The sequence below is a fragment of the Enoplosus armatus genome, chromosome 19 (genome assembly GCF_043641665.1).
Source record: "Enoplosus armatus isolate fEnoArm2 chromosome 19, fEnoArm2.hap1, whole genome shotgun sequence".
Taxonomy (NCBI): Eukaryota; Metazoa; Chordata; class Actinopteri; order Centrarchiformes; family Enoplosidae; genus Enoplosus; species Enoplosus armatus.
The window spans coordinates 657,501-672,500 of NC_092198.1; the positions used below are offsets into that span (position 1 = coordinate 657,501).

A 15,000-nucleotide genomic window follows, 5' to 3' on the forward strand; every position below is an offset into this window, starting at 1 on the left:
ATCAATACGTGAACACCAGGTCCGAGAAGTTGGCCTCCAGCCAGTTCCCGGCGATCATCTCGCTGAGCTCCGGGGTGCAATAATCCGGGAAGTCGAAATGGGACCCGAGGCTGCCCTCGCTGCTGAACGAGTCCAGGTCTTTATCCACCAGGGACAGGCTCAGGTTCCCTGGGACCGAGCTGGACGCCGAGTTCCACGGCTCGGAGGAGGCGTGGAAGCCGGCCAGGAGGCTCAGGGTGAAGTCGGTCCCCTCCGTGGGGAGATCGTCCAGGTCCTCCCCGCAGCAGGAGGAGGAGGAGGTGGAGCCGGACCGGGACGAGGATGCAGGTGAGAGGGAAGCCGGGTAGGAGGAGGTGCTGGTGCCCTGCCGGGTGATGTTCTTGAAGCTGTAGAAGCGCCGACTGGACGACTCGTACAAGCTGGTTCCCTCCGGTTCGGTGGCGCTAGAGCTCAGGCTGACCGGCAACTTGCCGTGGCTGTACTGGGACGGCTCGTCCTCGGAGTCCACTTTAAACTCCGGCTCGTCCTCGGAGTCTTCTTCATCCTCGTCGTCGTCTTCGTCCTCCTCCTCCTCGTCGTCGGTGAAGTCCCGTTTAACGAGCTTGCTGGTTTTAAAGCTGGTGGTCAACACGTACCGGTACCGGGGGTCCGGGTGCTGGTGTTGCGGGAGGTGGGTGCTGGCTCGGCCCGGACCGACTACCGGCTTGCTGGGTTTCAACTTGGAGAATTTCTTCGCGGCGGCGGCTGCGGTTTTATTAGCGGGTCTGACGAGAGTTTTCTCCGGGGACTGAGCGGCTGGCTTCCCCGCAGGAAACGCACACCCTTCCGTCTTGGGCTTCTTCTTGGGCCGGTACTTGTAGTCCGGGTAATCGGCCATGTGCTTGAGCCGGAGCCGCTCCGCCTCCCGGATGAACGGGGTCTTTTCGGTGTCTTTTAACATTTTCCACCGCTTCCCGAGCCGCTTGGAGATCTCCGCGTTGTGCATGTCCGGGGACTGCTCCATGATCTTCCTCCTCTCGATTTTGGACCACACCATGAAGGCGTTCATGGGCCGCTTGATGTGGCCCGTCGCTGTTTTACACCAGTCCGCCTTCAGCGGCACGGGGCTGCACGCCGAGGCCGCCAGCAGCTCGCTCTCCTCCGGGTCGGTCGCCTCGCGGGACCCGCTGTTAATCCCCGCCGCGCCATGTTCCGTCTGCTGAACCATGGTCCGAATAAACGTTTCACACTGACCGACGGACTCGAACAACCCACCGCAGACACTTTCACTACTGTAGTCTTCGTCCTGCGGTTCCCGTTCAGACCGACTGCATCTCTCACCGTTTAAACTTCCAAACCGGCGTCTTATTAACTGGCTGATCATGCGCGCGACGTTACCGCCCTCAACCAATCACCGCTCCTCTTCTCCAAAACCTTCCCGCCTCCGCAGCGCCCTCAGCCAATCAAAGCTCTCCGACCCTGCCCGCGTGCCCGCCCACAGATGTCTGGCCGTTAGCTCAATTGAATTTCATTTGATAAATCATTCCAGTGAAGTGATCGATATTTAACGGGTTTTTATTGGTGTTTAGTGATATTAAACGACAGGATCGATATCTTCAAAGTAAACACGTTTCAGCATGACACCCCCCCTCCATGGTTATAGTCTGTGTGTGTCAGACACTCTCAGCCTGTGAGGGGGGGGGGCATCTTGTTATTATTCACACATTATACAGTTTTATGTCTGCATATATAAACAATAAGATTCTCAGTGCAACATAAATCCATCATGTCTGCATTTAGAGGCTACAGCTGTTTTCCCAAAATGGAGTCCAGAGATTTTCAGGGATCTGTGAGCAGATTCCAGGGATTCAAGGAAAGGATTCAAGGAATTCTCCAGAATTTCGGAGGCTCTTTAAGTGGTCTTTAGGTCTGTCAAGGATCATTGAAATTGTCCTTGAGGGGCCTCCAGGAATCCTTGAGGAGAGTCTGAACGTTCCTGGAGGAGGACAGGAGTCACTGACCAGGTTCCAGGTGACCAGATAACGCTAGTCCTTGAGGAAGTTCCAGGAAGTCTTTCAGGGGGTTTTGAGGAAGTTTCAGTTGCTCTGCACTGAGATGAACTTCTGTGTTTTCTCCTTTTTTAGTCTGTCTGAATAAACATTTACCAAATAGTCTGTTTCCAGGCCGAGGTCCTGGAAGTCCTGATGTGGATCAACCAGGTTTCTTTCCAAAACCTCCTGCAGCTCTGGACCAACGGAGTAAACAGATGCTTGTTTTACCAGTTGATGAGCTCGTTACCGTCCTGCAGGGGTCGGATCACTTGTGTTAGTTGTGTGTGACGTCGCTGGTCGTAAAGTGAACTCAGTCACCGTCACTGCAACACAGAGTGACACCACATTCATGCTCACACAGCGTTCAGTCTGCCAGTAACTGTTTTTACATCTGATTTACAATCCCAGTTTCTTTGTGTGTCGTTGTCCCTCTTGGTGTTTATTGGTCTCTTTGACAGGTACGAATATTAATATATAAATAGTCAGAAATAAAGAGGACAGATACAGGTGACCCTTGTTCACTCACCTGCATGTTCACAGTCATGTAAAGGTGAACACAGCTGCCCTCCGGCAGCTCTGGGGCCTCACAGGTTAATGAACTCACCTGAAGCTGAACTCACTGCTTAGTCAGGACACGTTCGCTGCGACACCACAGCCAAGTGCAGAAAGGAGAGGAAATAAAAGCAGGAAGTGGAACAGACGTCACATGATGGTCTCCCCTCCTTCATGTCTGGATTGTACGACGACGTCCATCTACAGATGGCTGGAGTCTACCTGAGGCTCCGCTGAAGGTCAAGGGACAGAAAAGAAAACAGTTACACAACCTGGACAGACCTCACTGACACCACCACTGGTCTAATCTGGATGAATGTCTTGATTTATATTATTCATTTAATCTGAACTATAACTGTAGTGCAGTAAAAAGAACAATATTTGCTTTGAGGTTTGTTCTGCAGCTCGTTACTCTGTTCATCACATGCAGTGTTAAAACCCCACAGAGCTCCATGCTACACCCCCACCCTCATTTAACATGTGTATGGAGACGGGGGAGGGGGGGGGGCTGTATTTGCATCTGCGAAGAGCTTCATGGCAACACCTGAACCCTCTGCAAACACAAGGGCTGCATTTTAATGAATTTACTACTAGTAATACTACAGCTACTACTACTACTACTACTACTACTACTACTACTTCCTAAACTGAGGTTTCAGCTGCATCTTATGAAGACGGTCATTTATTTTACTATATTTTACTTGTAAAACTCACATACACATTTTATGTGATATTATATTACTTCACCTGGTTACTGCACAATGTCACACGACGTGTGTGTCTTTAAACCGGTAAATTGATCTTTAAATACTTTAATTATGACCCAAAAACTGTTCAGAAGAACTCAGACAGAGTTCACATTCCAGCCGACGAGCGTTGAGGCCTGCAGCGCCTCAGATGATCAGAGAGACGCTGACTCGCTGCTCCGCACGAGGAAAAGGAATAAAACTGCATTTAGAAGCATCTTTTCTGTGTGTTTGTTGTTTGAAGCAGCTCTGAGACTCTGAGTCCGGAGGAGATCAGTAGTGAAATAAATAGAGACACCAACTCGCCCTCCGAGACATTACAGGGAGCAGAGCAGAGGTCAGAGGTCACACATGTCCTGTCCTCAGACACAGAGGAGAGAGATTCTTACTTCTGTCTGAGGTGGAGAAGTTCACTGTGGAAAACCAGAAGATCTGATGAAGGTTGATGCAATTCATCTTCTTCTTCTACTGTAGGTAAAACAGGGTGTTTCTGGCATTTAACAAAACGGTATCATGACTTGATAAATGTTAGCATCCCCAGTAGCTGGCAGCTAGCTTAGCTTCATCCAAAGACATCCACAAAAATCCAGGTCTGTCTGGTCCACATGTTGTTGTAGAGATAGAGAAGGAAGACGGAGACATGGTGGTCCTGCGACAGGACGAGGACAGTTTTCATCACATTTAAGAGCTAAATGTTTCTGTGTTTGGCTTCCTTTGTCGTCCACAATGAGAGGAGCGGTTCTCCTTTTGTGTTCCTGTTAGCTGCTGCTTCATTAGCATCTGGATCCTCCTGCCGCAGATTATACGTCGCAAACAAGGAGTCAAAACGAGCTGCTTTTATTCAGGCTGCAGGCCAGGACCTCACAGTTCCTGTTGATGGAGGCTGGATTTAAAAGTCCTTTCTGCTTTGTCCCGGAAAATCTTAATCTTAAACCATTTAGTCTGTTACTGAGTCCTAAAACCTCCTGAATCAGAGGCTGCTTTCAGGCGATTTGATTGGTCAAGACCGAATAAGGACAACAGAAAACACGAGACAACAAACCAATTTGATCTTGTTTCAAAAAATCCTGCAACAGGTACAATTTCCCCCCCGGGGATCAATAACGTATTTCTGATTCTGATTCTGATTTAAAGTAAGTTTTGGTGGAGCCTGAAAGTTCATTTTTGACCTTGTTAACAGTAGTTTGACAAAGAAATCTTAACTCAGTCACAGTATTTATCAGCAAAGACCAGGAGATGTGGTCGAAATCTGTGGAAAAATCCAGTAAGTGAACCTTGAGTTAATAAAAGTAGTTTTTGAATCCAGCAGAATGATTTAACAGAGCAGTGTTTAAGTACATCTCTGCAAAGGTAGACGTACAACACACACACACACACACACACACACACACACACAGCAGGATGGTCAGACTCTGCCGTGAAATACGAAGATGAGCGCTTGTTGAAGTCCACCATCAGACCGCTGATCCAATCTGACAGCAGATCTTCTTCCTGTATGAATCTGAACCTCTCAATAGTTTTTCTCACATGTAAATCGGAGCTGGGAGATCTTTTCACAGTCATGATGCTCTGATAAAGCTGCTCCTCCTCTGTGGCATTAACATACTGACACACTGACCTGAGATCAGAGAACAGCCGGCTGCTCAGGAAACACATCCATCAGATTAATGCAGGAAACACTGGAAACATGTCGGTGCAGGATGTCAGGACCTCAGTTCGACTGGGGACTGAAGCTCTGCTCCTTCAACAAAACCTCACACAGATGTTTGTGGAGCCGTACCTGTTCAGGTGGTCCACCTTCAGGCCTGGATCTGACTCAGCACACCACAGAGGGTTAGAGCTCACCTGAACACAATCTGAGGTTTGATTGGACACAAAAATACCACCTGAAACCAAACTAGACTGAAGACACACTTCTACACATCTACAGCAGATGAGCAGGTGCTGCTGAACTTCATCGTCAGCCATGTTTGTGGAGGAGTTAGTGAGGAGCGGTGAACAGGGCTGCGCAGGTGTGTTCACCCGATTGGTCGACCTGAAGCACAACATCTGCCGGGAAACATGAGACGACTTCAGGAGAGAAGCTGCCGGAAACAACGAGTCAGAGGAAAGAAGTGTTCTGCTGAGGAGACAAGATTCAAAGTCAGGAGGATTTGAGGAGACGATGGAGCCAGATGATAAATAGTTAGAGTGACTATTGTTTCAACTAACACGTCATGTTGAGATAAACTGAAGCTGTTCAGGATATTTTTAAAAAGTATCTGCATGGAGAGACGGCCGACCGTGAGCTCACAACAAGGGGAGATAATCCCTGTGTGTGTGTGTGTGTGTGTGTGTGTGTGTGATGCATTCAGGTGCAGGGCAGCAGGGGAGCAGCTCAGATGTTATCAGCAGCAGCTCGCATACGAAAAGACTGACAGCCGATTGGCTGAAACAGTGTGTGTGTGTGTGTGGTGTGTTTTGAGGATGTTGGCTGAAAACTGCTGTTTATTCAGTGTCGCTGGTTTCTGACCAAATACATACCTGTACAGGTCACAGATCTCTGCAGTTCAGTCGAGACAGAATCCTGATTAATGATTAATGATTAATAATTAGCAGTCTAATATCCACCGGACCTCCTCTGTAAGTAAATGAAAGGTGAGGTCCAGGTGTGACTTCCTGTCGTGAAACACCTGGAGGAGTTCAACTGTCCTCAGGTCTGTTTACTGAAGAACTAATGAGGCTCTGACCTTTGACCTCTGACCCTGCAGCAGCAGCCTGAGGTCACACGGGGTGGGGGGGGGGGGGCAGGTCAGGACATGAAGAAACACATCAGTACAGTCAGAAAAGGGGTGGACAAAATAACAGGAACACCTGTAACTGTGTTATTCTTCTCAGTTGGTTGAACTTTGTGAACGTCGGACGGATCAATCAGCAGGAGGGTCAGTGAGTTCAGCTCCGATCAGACCTGATCAATACTCCTGATCAGCTGATAGAGCAGCAATCTGCAGGTGACAGATAAAACTCACTGACCTTCACCTCTGACTGAACACACACACACACACACACACACACTTTAACTGTCTTTGTGAGACAGACCACATGTCTTTGGGTTTATTCAGAGATAAAAGAGGATCAATAACTGATCGATCTTGAGATGTGAACACAGTTAACCTTTAATTTGTTACCATTTAATAAACTACATTTCCCATGAAGCTTTTCCAGCACAGCAGTGTGTATTATATCCCTCTTCTGATTTAGCTGTAATCTCTGGCCTCAGTCTGTAGACTACTGACCTCTAACCTGCCACAGCCTGTGGGATTGTGGGTAATGGTGTTTGTTAAAGGCCACTAAAACCAGGCTGTTTTTTTAAATATACCATCTCAGAACAAAGTGATTCTGAACGAGTTTCTCTTTGGAACTTCTGGTTTCACTTTGTCATCAAATCTGGTTCAGATGGTCATGGTCTCCAGAGGATGAACCCCGATGCTAACATGCTAACATTAGCATGATGAAATGAAAGTACTCATTGTGCAGAATAATATATATATATATATTTACCTTCAGGATCAATAAAGTTTGATCTTAACTGATATTAATACATAATCATTTGTTTATTGATTATATTTTTTATTATTAATCTGAATCTGTGAAGTTAATAAAGCTGTCAGATAAATGTAGTGCAGTAAAAAGTACAAGAGTACAATCCCCTCTGAGATGTAGTGGAGTCGAGGTATAAAGTAGCAGAAAATTTAAATACTTAAGTAAAGTACAAGTACCTCAAAATTGTACTAAAGTGCAGTACAAGTGAGTACTGTCTGCAGTGGTTCTGGTGTGAAGCTGGTTTTGATGAACTCAGAGGGGTGACCCCCTTGAAGTGATTCTACACTTACAGAATGCTCCTTGACTTAGCTGTCAATAAAGTTTTGAATCACAGATTTGTAATATTATCCTACAGTCTGTAAAAAGTGCTGAGCGATCAGATTATTAATGACATCACTCCTGGAAAACTGATCCCAGTCCAGTTTCAGACTGCTGCTGAGTCACCGTCTGTCTCCTCCTGTTAAACAGACTGGGAGGCAGCAGGTGGGGGGGTCCTGAGGGATCTGCAGCCTCATCTCTGCAGAGGGACTCTGGTTTGGTTGTTTACTGTGGAAACATGGAGGCTTGTTGACACCAACAAATAAAAACCTCTGAGGTCGACAACAAAAGGTGACAGAAGAAGAAGACGAAGGAGGAGAAGAAGAAGACTAAGAAGAAGAAGGAGAAGACTAAGAAGAAGAAGGAGAAGACGCAGAAGGAGGAGAAGAAGGAGGAGAAGATGATAAAGAAGATGAAGAAGGAGAAGAAGAACAAGTCACAGCAGCAGCAGCCAGTGGTGGAAAGTAACTAAGTACATTTACTCACGTACAATAAAGAAAAAAGCATTTTCATACTGAAGTCAGAACTTTGTTGTTGAAATATGAGGACGTGATTTCTCTAAACACCGTCGTTGTGATTTGATTTCGGCGGCTTGTGTTTCTGTGTTTCCGTGTTTCCGTGTTGCAGAAGAAGCAGAAGAAGCAGAAACTGCACGTAGACCATAAACCATTAATGGAACAGTGTTCTTTATTAGAACAGTTTTATCATGAAATGTGCAGAAATGAAACCTAATTCGTCTCCGTCTGTTTCATCTTCATTCACCACTCTCTCTGTTTGTCTCCCCGTCTGTCTGTGCCCCCCCCCCCCAGTATGATACTGGGAACACTGGGCTGATTAGGGCCGGCGCTCTGATAGATGCCTCCGCTCCGTGATTAGAATTCAGAGCAGCCTGGTTTCCGTGACGACAAATTATGCGTCAGGAAGGGGGGGGGTAACCTTGAATTTATATTGCCATGGCAACGGGCTTTTGCATTATGGATGATCATTGAAATTCAACGCTAGATACCTGACATGAGGACATATTGTATATATATGTATATATATATATATATACATATATATTCTGTATATGCATTATATACATATATAAACATACAGTATATCACCATGACAACAGTATGGGACAAAACATGTAGAGTGGTCACACAGCTAGAGGGTCCAACAGACCTGAGCAGGTTTATGAACTCTGGGGGGGAACGAGGTAATGAGGGGCAGGTGTGCAGGCAGGTGGAGGATCAGGTGGGGGTTAAAAGCAGGAGGGTAGAGGCCAGATAAAAGGATGATTAATTAATGAAGTGACAGGCTTAATAATGAAGCTGTGACTGAAAGCGAAGATCTGGAAACAGTGATGAGGAGGCTGTGACCTTCATCACAACACAGATGTCATGTTTCCATCATGTTCTCCACATGGTTCTCCATCATGTTCTCCACATGGTTCTCCGTCGTCTGAGCTTCCACTGGAGCTCTTTAATGACGTCATCTCGTCACGTCCTCTTCTTCTTCTGTCTGTTAGCTCCACCAGCTGTTTGTCAGCTCCACCAGCTGTTTGTCAGCTCCAACAGCTGTTTGTTAGCTCCACCAGCTGTTTGTCAGCTCCACCAGCTGTTTGTCAGCTCCACCAGCTGTTTGTTAGCTCCACCAGCTGTTTGTTAGCTCCACCAGCTGTTTGTCAGCTCCACCAGCTGTTTGTCAGCTCCACCAGCTGTTTATCACACAGCAGCAGTGGGTGAAACAGTCGGTGGAGACTCGACCATGAAGACTGAGTCGAGGAGTCGCAGACGGACGTTTCCTCCTCTGGTGCTGCACTTTGGATCTCTGCATCACCATCAAAAAGGTCATGTGACCGCTTTCAAAGGCATGCTGGGAGAGTTGCCACTTCGCCTCCCCCCTCCGCAGCGGGGGAGTCACCTCTTCTCCCCCAACATCCTCGACAGCCACGACTCCCCGCTGAGGCTGGACCTTTATTCAGAGCTTTGAAGCCTCACTGTCTGTCCACCAGCAGAGACATTATCTACCTGTCTGTCTCTTAGTCTGTCTCTCTCTCTCTCTCTCTGTCAGTCTGTCTCTCTGCCTGTCTGTCTGTCTGTCTCTCTGCCTGCCTGTCTGTCTACCTGTCTGTCTGCCTGTCTGTACACTACCTGCTCAGCAGCAGACAGACTCAGTAGAGGACGAGCTGGTGGACATAGTGGAGCCCTTGCAGCTCCGGAGACAGATGTTTGTCTCAGGAGTTGGTGAAGACTAAAAGTAAAAGTGCTGAGTGGAGATAAACGAGTCCCCTGAGAGTTCACAGCTACCTGATGATGATACACCATCATACTGATTATTATTAATGTTTAAGCAGCACGGTTTGTTGAGGTGGAGCTCATTTTGTATCAGACTGCAACTAATGATTATTATCATTAAGGATTCATCTGTTGATTATCTTCTTGATTAATCAATGTATTCTATAATATCGTCACAATTAAACCTCAAAGTGACTCCTTCAAATGTCCAAACCTCAAAAAGATGAGAAGCAGCAAACTGTCACTGGAACGATCACGTCGATCAATGAAAACGTCTGCAGGGGGCAAACAGCCCAGCAGGATTTATCCAGTGCTCTGAGGTCCACAGAGACTGCAGACAGTTTATGGTGTCCACGGCCTGTAGAGGCCTGCAGGCTGCATTGAGTACATCAGTCTGCCGATACAGACCTGCCTGTGCTGCAGACTCGTCCCGTCCTCCGTTAACGGTCCTAATTACCTGGATGTGCTCAGACGTACGTCTTCATTCACAGTTATTGAGTTCCAGACAGGAAGCTTAATCTTCCAGCGTTCAGGTTAAATGAACCGTCCAATCAATGAATCGGGAACAATTCTCCTTCCTCTCATTGGAGGGACGCTGCACCCTTTTCTCTCTTTAATGTCTGTAAATCAAAAGCTGAGGTCGCGGGCGGGAACATGGACGTCTGGAGGTGCGGAGACAGAAAGCGCCTGCTGATTCATTATAATGTGATTATGAATGTGTCCTCACAGATTTGTGGACAGGACTGACGGAGGAAGAGTGTCCAGCTGTATCACTACAGAGATTCACTTTTCATAATGTGTATGAGAGAAGACTAAAAACATCAACATCGTGAAGTTATTATCACAGTTAGAAAGTTCTATAAAACAGAGAAAAACATCAATTCATTCCCACCCTGGATAGATTCATCTAACTCTAAGGTAAGGAAGATTTTTACTGTTTTGATGGAGCTAGGCTAGCAGTCTCCCCCTGCGTCCAGTCTTTGTGCTAAGCTAGGCTAAACACATCCTGGACCGGTCTCTCAGCTGCACACAGAAGGATTCACTTAAAGACTGTTCTGCTAAAACAATTCATCCTCTTCCTAAAGCGCCTTCTGCTTCCTGATATTCTGAATCCTCGACACATTAAAAACACGCCACCAAATCCTGGCGTCTCTCCGAACAATCAGAAAGGTGTCTGTTTGAATAAGATGGAGGACGCTGGAGTTTGTGTCTGATTGAGGGCAGAAGGATCGGCTCTGACAGCCTCCAAACTGAAGCTGTCAAAGCTGTAACAGCGTCCAGGTTTCCAGATGAGCCGCTGATGGATTCGGTTGTCTGAATCCATTTCTGCAGCCGGACGGACGCCGCCGACAGAGAGGCCTCACTCTGCTGTAATTAACCACCAACCGCACCGGCGACCGCAATCACCATACAAAGAGAAAAAAAACACATTCATATCCTGCTGCTCAGCAGAAACAAGATGGAATATTTTTGGAGGCGCAAAACAGGAGGCGACATGTCAGTTTTAAGTGGAGGAAGAAAGAAGGGAGACATTCGGGGTGGGAGGTGTTTGTGCGGGATTTAAATAAATCAGGAAAATTGGACACCAAACTGACATGTATGAATAGTTTGAGCAGCGAGCAGGTCTTCCTGTTTCTGTATAATGAGCATCATTTTAACTTTTTCTGTACAAAATAAAAACAAACAGTTTTTATTTTACACAGAAAACAGAAACATTACAGGATTACTGTCACCATAAAGTAGATATCCAGCAGGAGGTTAATATTCGGAACTATTTGTTTTATTACAGAGAACTTTAAATAACCGACAGTCCACAGATCTGTTCAGATTACAGGTTAATCTGAGCTCTGCTGTCACTCTGCCAGGGATTAACCTGGAACAGATCAGAGATGAACTCGGGTTACGTTTCATATTAACATATAGACCAAAGATTAAACCGGGACTCACCAGGAATTACCTGGGATAGACCAGAGATTAAAGACCAGGGACTACATGGGATTAACATGGAACGTGGTTAAAGCAGGCTAGACCAGGATTAACATGGTAGAAAGCATCCATTAACCTGGAACAGACCAGAGATTAACTTGAGACAGATCAGGGATTAAAGCAGGATAGATCAGGGATTAACTGGGGACAGATTATGGATTAACAGGAGAATATTAACAGGATATAGAAAAGGGAGAATTAAACAGGGACCTTGGATTATACAGAGATTAACCTGTGACAGATCAGGGGTTGGGATAGAGGGGATCTTAATCTGGACAGACTATGGACTAACAGCACAGTGATCCAGGATTGAGATGGGATAAAATGAATCCAGAAAGAGGATAGACCAGGGTTGAACCTCGGGCAGATCAGGGATTAATTGAGGACAGATTATGGATCAGGAGAGTATTAACAGAATATAGAATTAAACAAACCATGCATTGCAAGATAAAGAGCAGGGATTAACCTGAGACAAACCAGGGATTAACCCAGGACAGCAGACTGGTATGAATGGGTCAAACTTCGGAGACATTAACGTGGATATTCCCGCTCTCCAGAGGATGATCCCAGATTATTTGAATGACCCTTGTCTAGCGCCCCCATCAGGATTAATGATTTGTGTTTAGTATTTAAATGTCCAGACTTCAGTCTGAGAGCAGAGCAGCTGGTTTTTCTAAAGACACAAACAGAGACCAAGCTGTCAGACCCCCCCTCGATCACTGTCTCTCTGTGGGACCCTCTCCATTATAGTAGAGTTGCTGATGGAGGGGGGAGGGCACTGGATTTAGGCCAGAGAAGCTGTCCTTCTCTCACCAAACCTCCTCCTCCTCCTCAGGATTAGGGGGGTTCAGCTGGGAGATCCAGGACCCTGTGGAGATCCACCACCCGAGACTGAGGTTAAACCCACGCTTTGATTAAAACTCCTGAAACAAACTTCTGTTTTAAATTACTGCAAAAACTAGGAAGAACATTTTCTCTCTCTGCTGAGTACATTTACTCAAGTACTGCACTTAAGTACAAGTTTGAGGTACTTTACTTGAGTATTTCCATTTTCTGCTGCACTACAGTTCAGAGGTAAATATTTTACTTTTTACTTTACTATTAATATAAAATACAGTCAATGAATAAATGATGATTTTAGGATCAGATCAGCAGAATATAAAGTCATTAAGTGATGAACACATGAATGCATCAATAATTATAATCCAATAATTTAATATATATTATTCTGCATAATGAGTACTCTAAGTATATTTTGATGCTAATACTTTTGAAAACAGGACTTTTACTTAGTATTTCTACACAAGTAAAAAGTCCTGAGTTCTTCTGTCCTCATTCGTACGATTCATGACGTCGAGACAAAGACACACAAAAGACTGTTGACCTGATTTTAACAGACACTTGAGAGCCAATCAGAGACCAGGATTTTCTGTGTCAGTGAGGTCAAATATCGTCACTTGTTTACAATCAAATCTAAAGTTCACAACGTAACTTAAAGACGTTCGTTCATCTCATTCAGAGAAACCTTCGTAGAGAAGCTGTCATGGCCGCCGCTGAGTCACAGGGTCTGTCCCACCCCCACCTCAGCGTTACCCACAATCCACCACAGTCTGCTGCTACGCACCAGTCCAGCTGTTGGTCCAAACACAGATGACAGATGTTTATGACTTCAACCCTCCAGCCCAGCTTCAGGTCCTGTCTTTGTTTAAACTGTCCTCACTTCACTTCTTGTCTTTTATTCAGCTGCTGGAAGTCTGACGTCTCATTTTATCAGTTTAACAAACTGTAAACCAAAATGAAGAAAGACGACACAGACGCCTATACAAATCTATCACTCAACATGTCATTATAAACCAGTTCAACACAGTCTGTAAATCAGTGAAAATACGAATAATTCACAGTTTCTTTCAGAAGATGTTTGAGGTCTCAGTTTGTCTCGACATGATGTTTAAATAAAGTTGCTATAAAGAATCCAGCGATCATCAGTGAAAGAGGGAAGACATCTCCTCCCTGAAACACGCTGAATTAAACACTTTAAAATGTATTACACCGTGACCTCAGAACATCCCAGTCTCTGATTGGCTGTCGGCTGTCTGTTGAAAATAACCAAATCAAAGTCTCCAAAAACAATAAATATGAACATTGATAAAGTTTCATTCTAAAGTCACCTGATGGAAGAAGCGACTGAGAATACGGCTGCAGTCTCAGTCTGTCTAAGACTGATGAGCCTCTGCAGCCCCAAGCTGCGTTCACAAACAGCAGGCAGCTTCAAACACACAAAAAGCAGCCTGCAGCAGAGAAGAAAAGAGGCTTTAGGAAACAAAACACCCTCCTTCCTCCAACCAAACCCCCGACGGGCCGCGACACACGACACGCTTTCTTCTTCTTTAGTTCAGGCTGAAACAGGAGGAGGAGGAGGAGGCAGCACTGATTTGATGAAGAGTTTCTGTCAGAAAAGAATCCTTAAAGCTGCTGAAAGGTTTTCTTTCCTTTCTTTAAGTGCTGAGTATTTAGAGTATTTGGAGTATTTATTCATGACGTCTGTTTGGTGTTTCAGTGTAAAGTGTGAACTTCAGACAAACTGGGCCAGTGAGTTTATAAATGACACTGAGCTGAACTTTGGGATTTTGTTGGGACACTCACTACATGTTCAGTCGTGTATATAAGTCCTCAGTTCAAAGCAGGCTTTAGACTAGTTACACACACACACACACACACACACACACACACACACACTTTAACCTAAAATAAATGCACAAACAACACTGTGTAGTGATAGAAGAACGACTCCGATTGTTTGCTTAAAAGTACTAATACCACAATTCAAAAATACTGTTACATGTACGAAATCCTGCATTCAAAATCCTACCTAAGTAAAAGTCCAAAGGTATTCTCAGCTTCACGTACTTAAAGGTTCAATACGGAGTTACTGTTAGCAAGTCACTTCATCAGCTAACGCTACGAAGCAACCCACGGCAGATCCATGCAGCGTAGCTAAGTTACAGCTAGCTGGCTAACCTTAGCTTAACTTAGGTTACAGCTAGCTAGTTGTCCACTGAAGCGGAATCCCTGAAGGACAGACGTCGGCTTCAGAAGACGAACTGGTCGGTACGTCTGGTTAACTTCCTCACCTCCGTTAAAGACTATGAGAAACAGGGATGTATTTATTTATTTATTTATTTTTATTTATTAATACTTTTTGTCATCTTTGTCAGTCAGATGATAATCACTCAAGACAAAAAATGAACCGATGTGGTTTCATTCTTCCTAAAATCTAAAACAGGAACATGTCACATTCGTGATTGTTGTGTCGTGATTTTCTTTACATTGTCTTTATTATCCAGAATATAAAACTTCAGTAACAGAAATGAAAACGCACCTTTCAGGCTGGTTCTGAGCTCTTTGTTGGCCTCGCAGCGTGCTAATGAAGCTGAATCGGCTCTTAAAAGAGAAAACACATGAAAAGATGAAGGAGTGAACGAAAGGAAAGAAGAAGAAAAGAAG

At 45.3% G+C, this 15,000-nt stretch overlaps 2 protein-coding genes across 2 annotated transcripts in view; both read right to left on the minus strand.

Moving 5' to 3' along the window:
- Positions 1 to 1,207, minus strand: part of sox11b (SRY-box transcription factor 11b) — a 2,189-nt gene extending 982 nt beyond the window's left edge. Inside the window, exon 1 of the mRNA XM_070926147.1 lies at positions 1 to 1,207. This exon is cut by the window's left edge and continues 982 nt beyond it. Coding sequence (XP_070782248.1) covers positions 2 to 1,207 — 1,206 coding nt within the window. The 3' untranslated portion in view covers position 1.
- Positions 1 to 15,000, minus strand: part of LOC139302437 (NLR family CARD domain-containing protein 3-like) — a 106,064-nt gene that overhangs the window by 42,798 nt on the left and 48,266 nt on the right. The window lies entirely within an intron of this gene.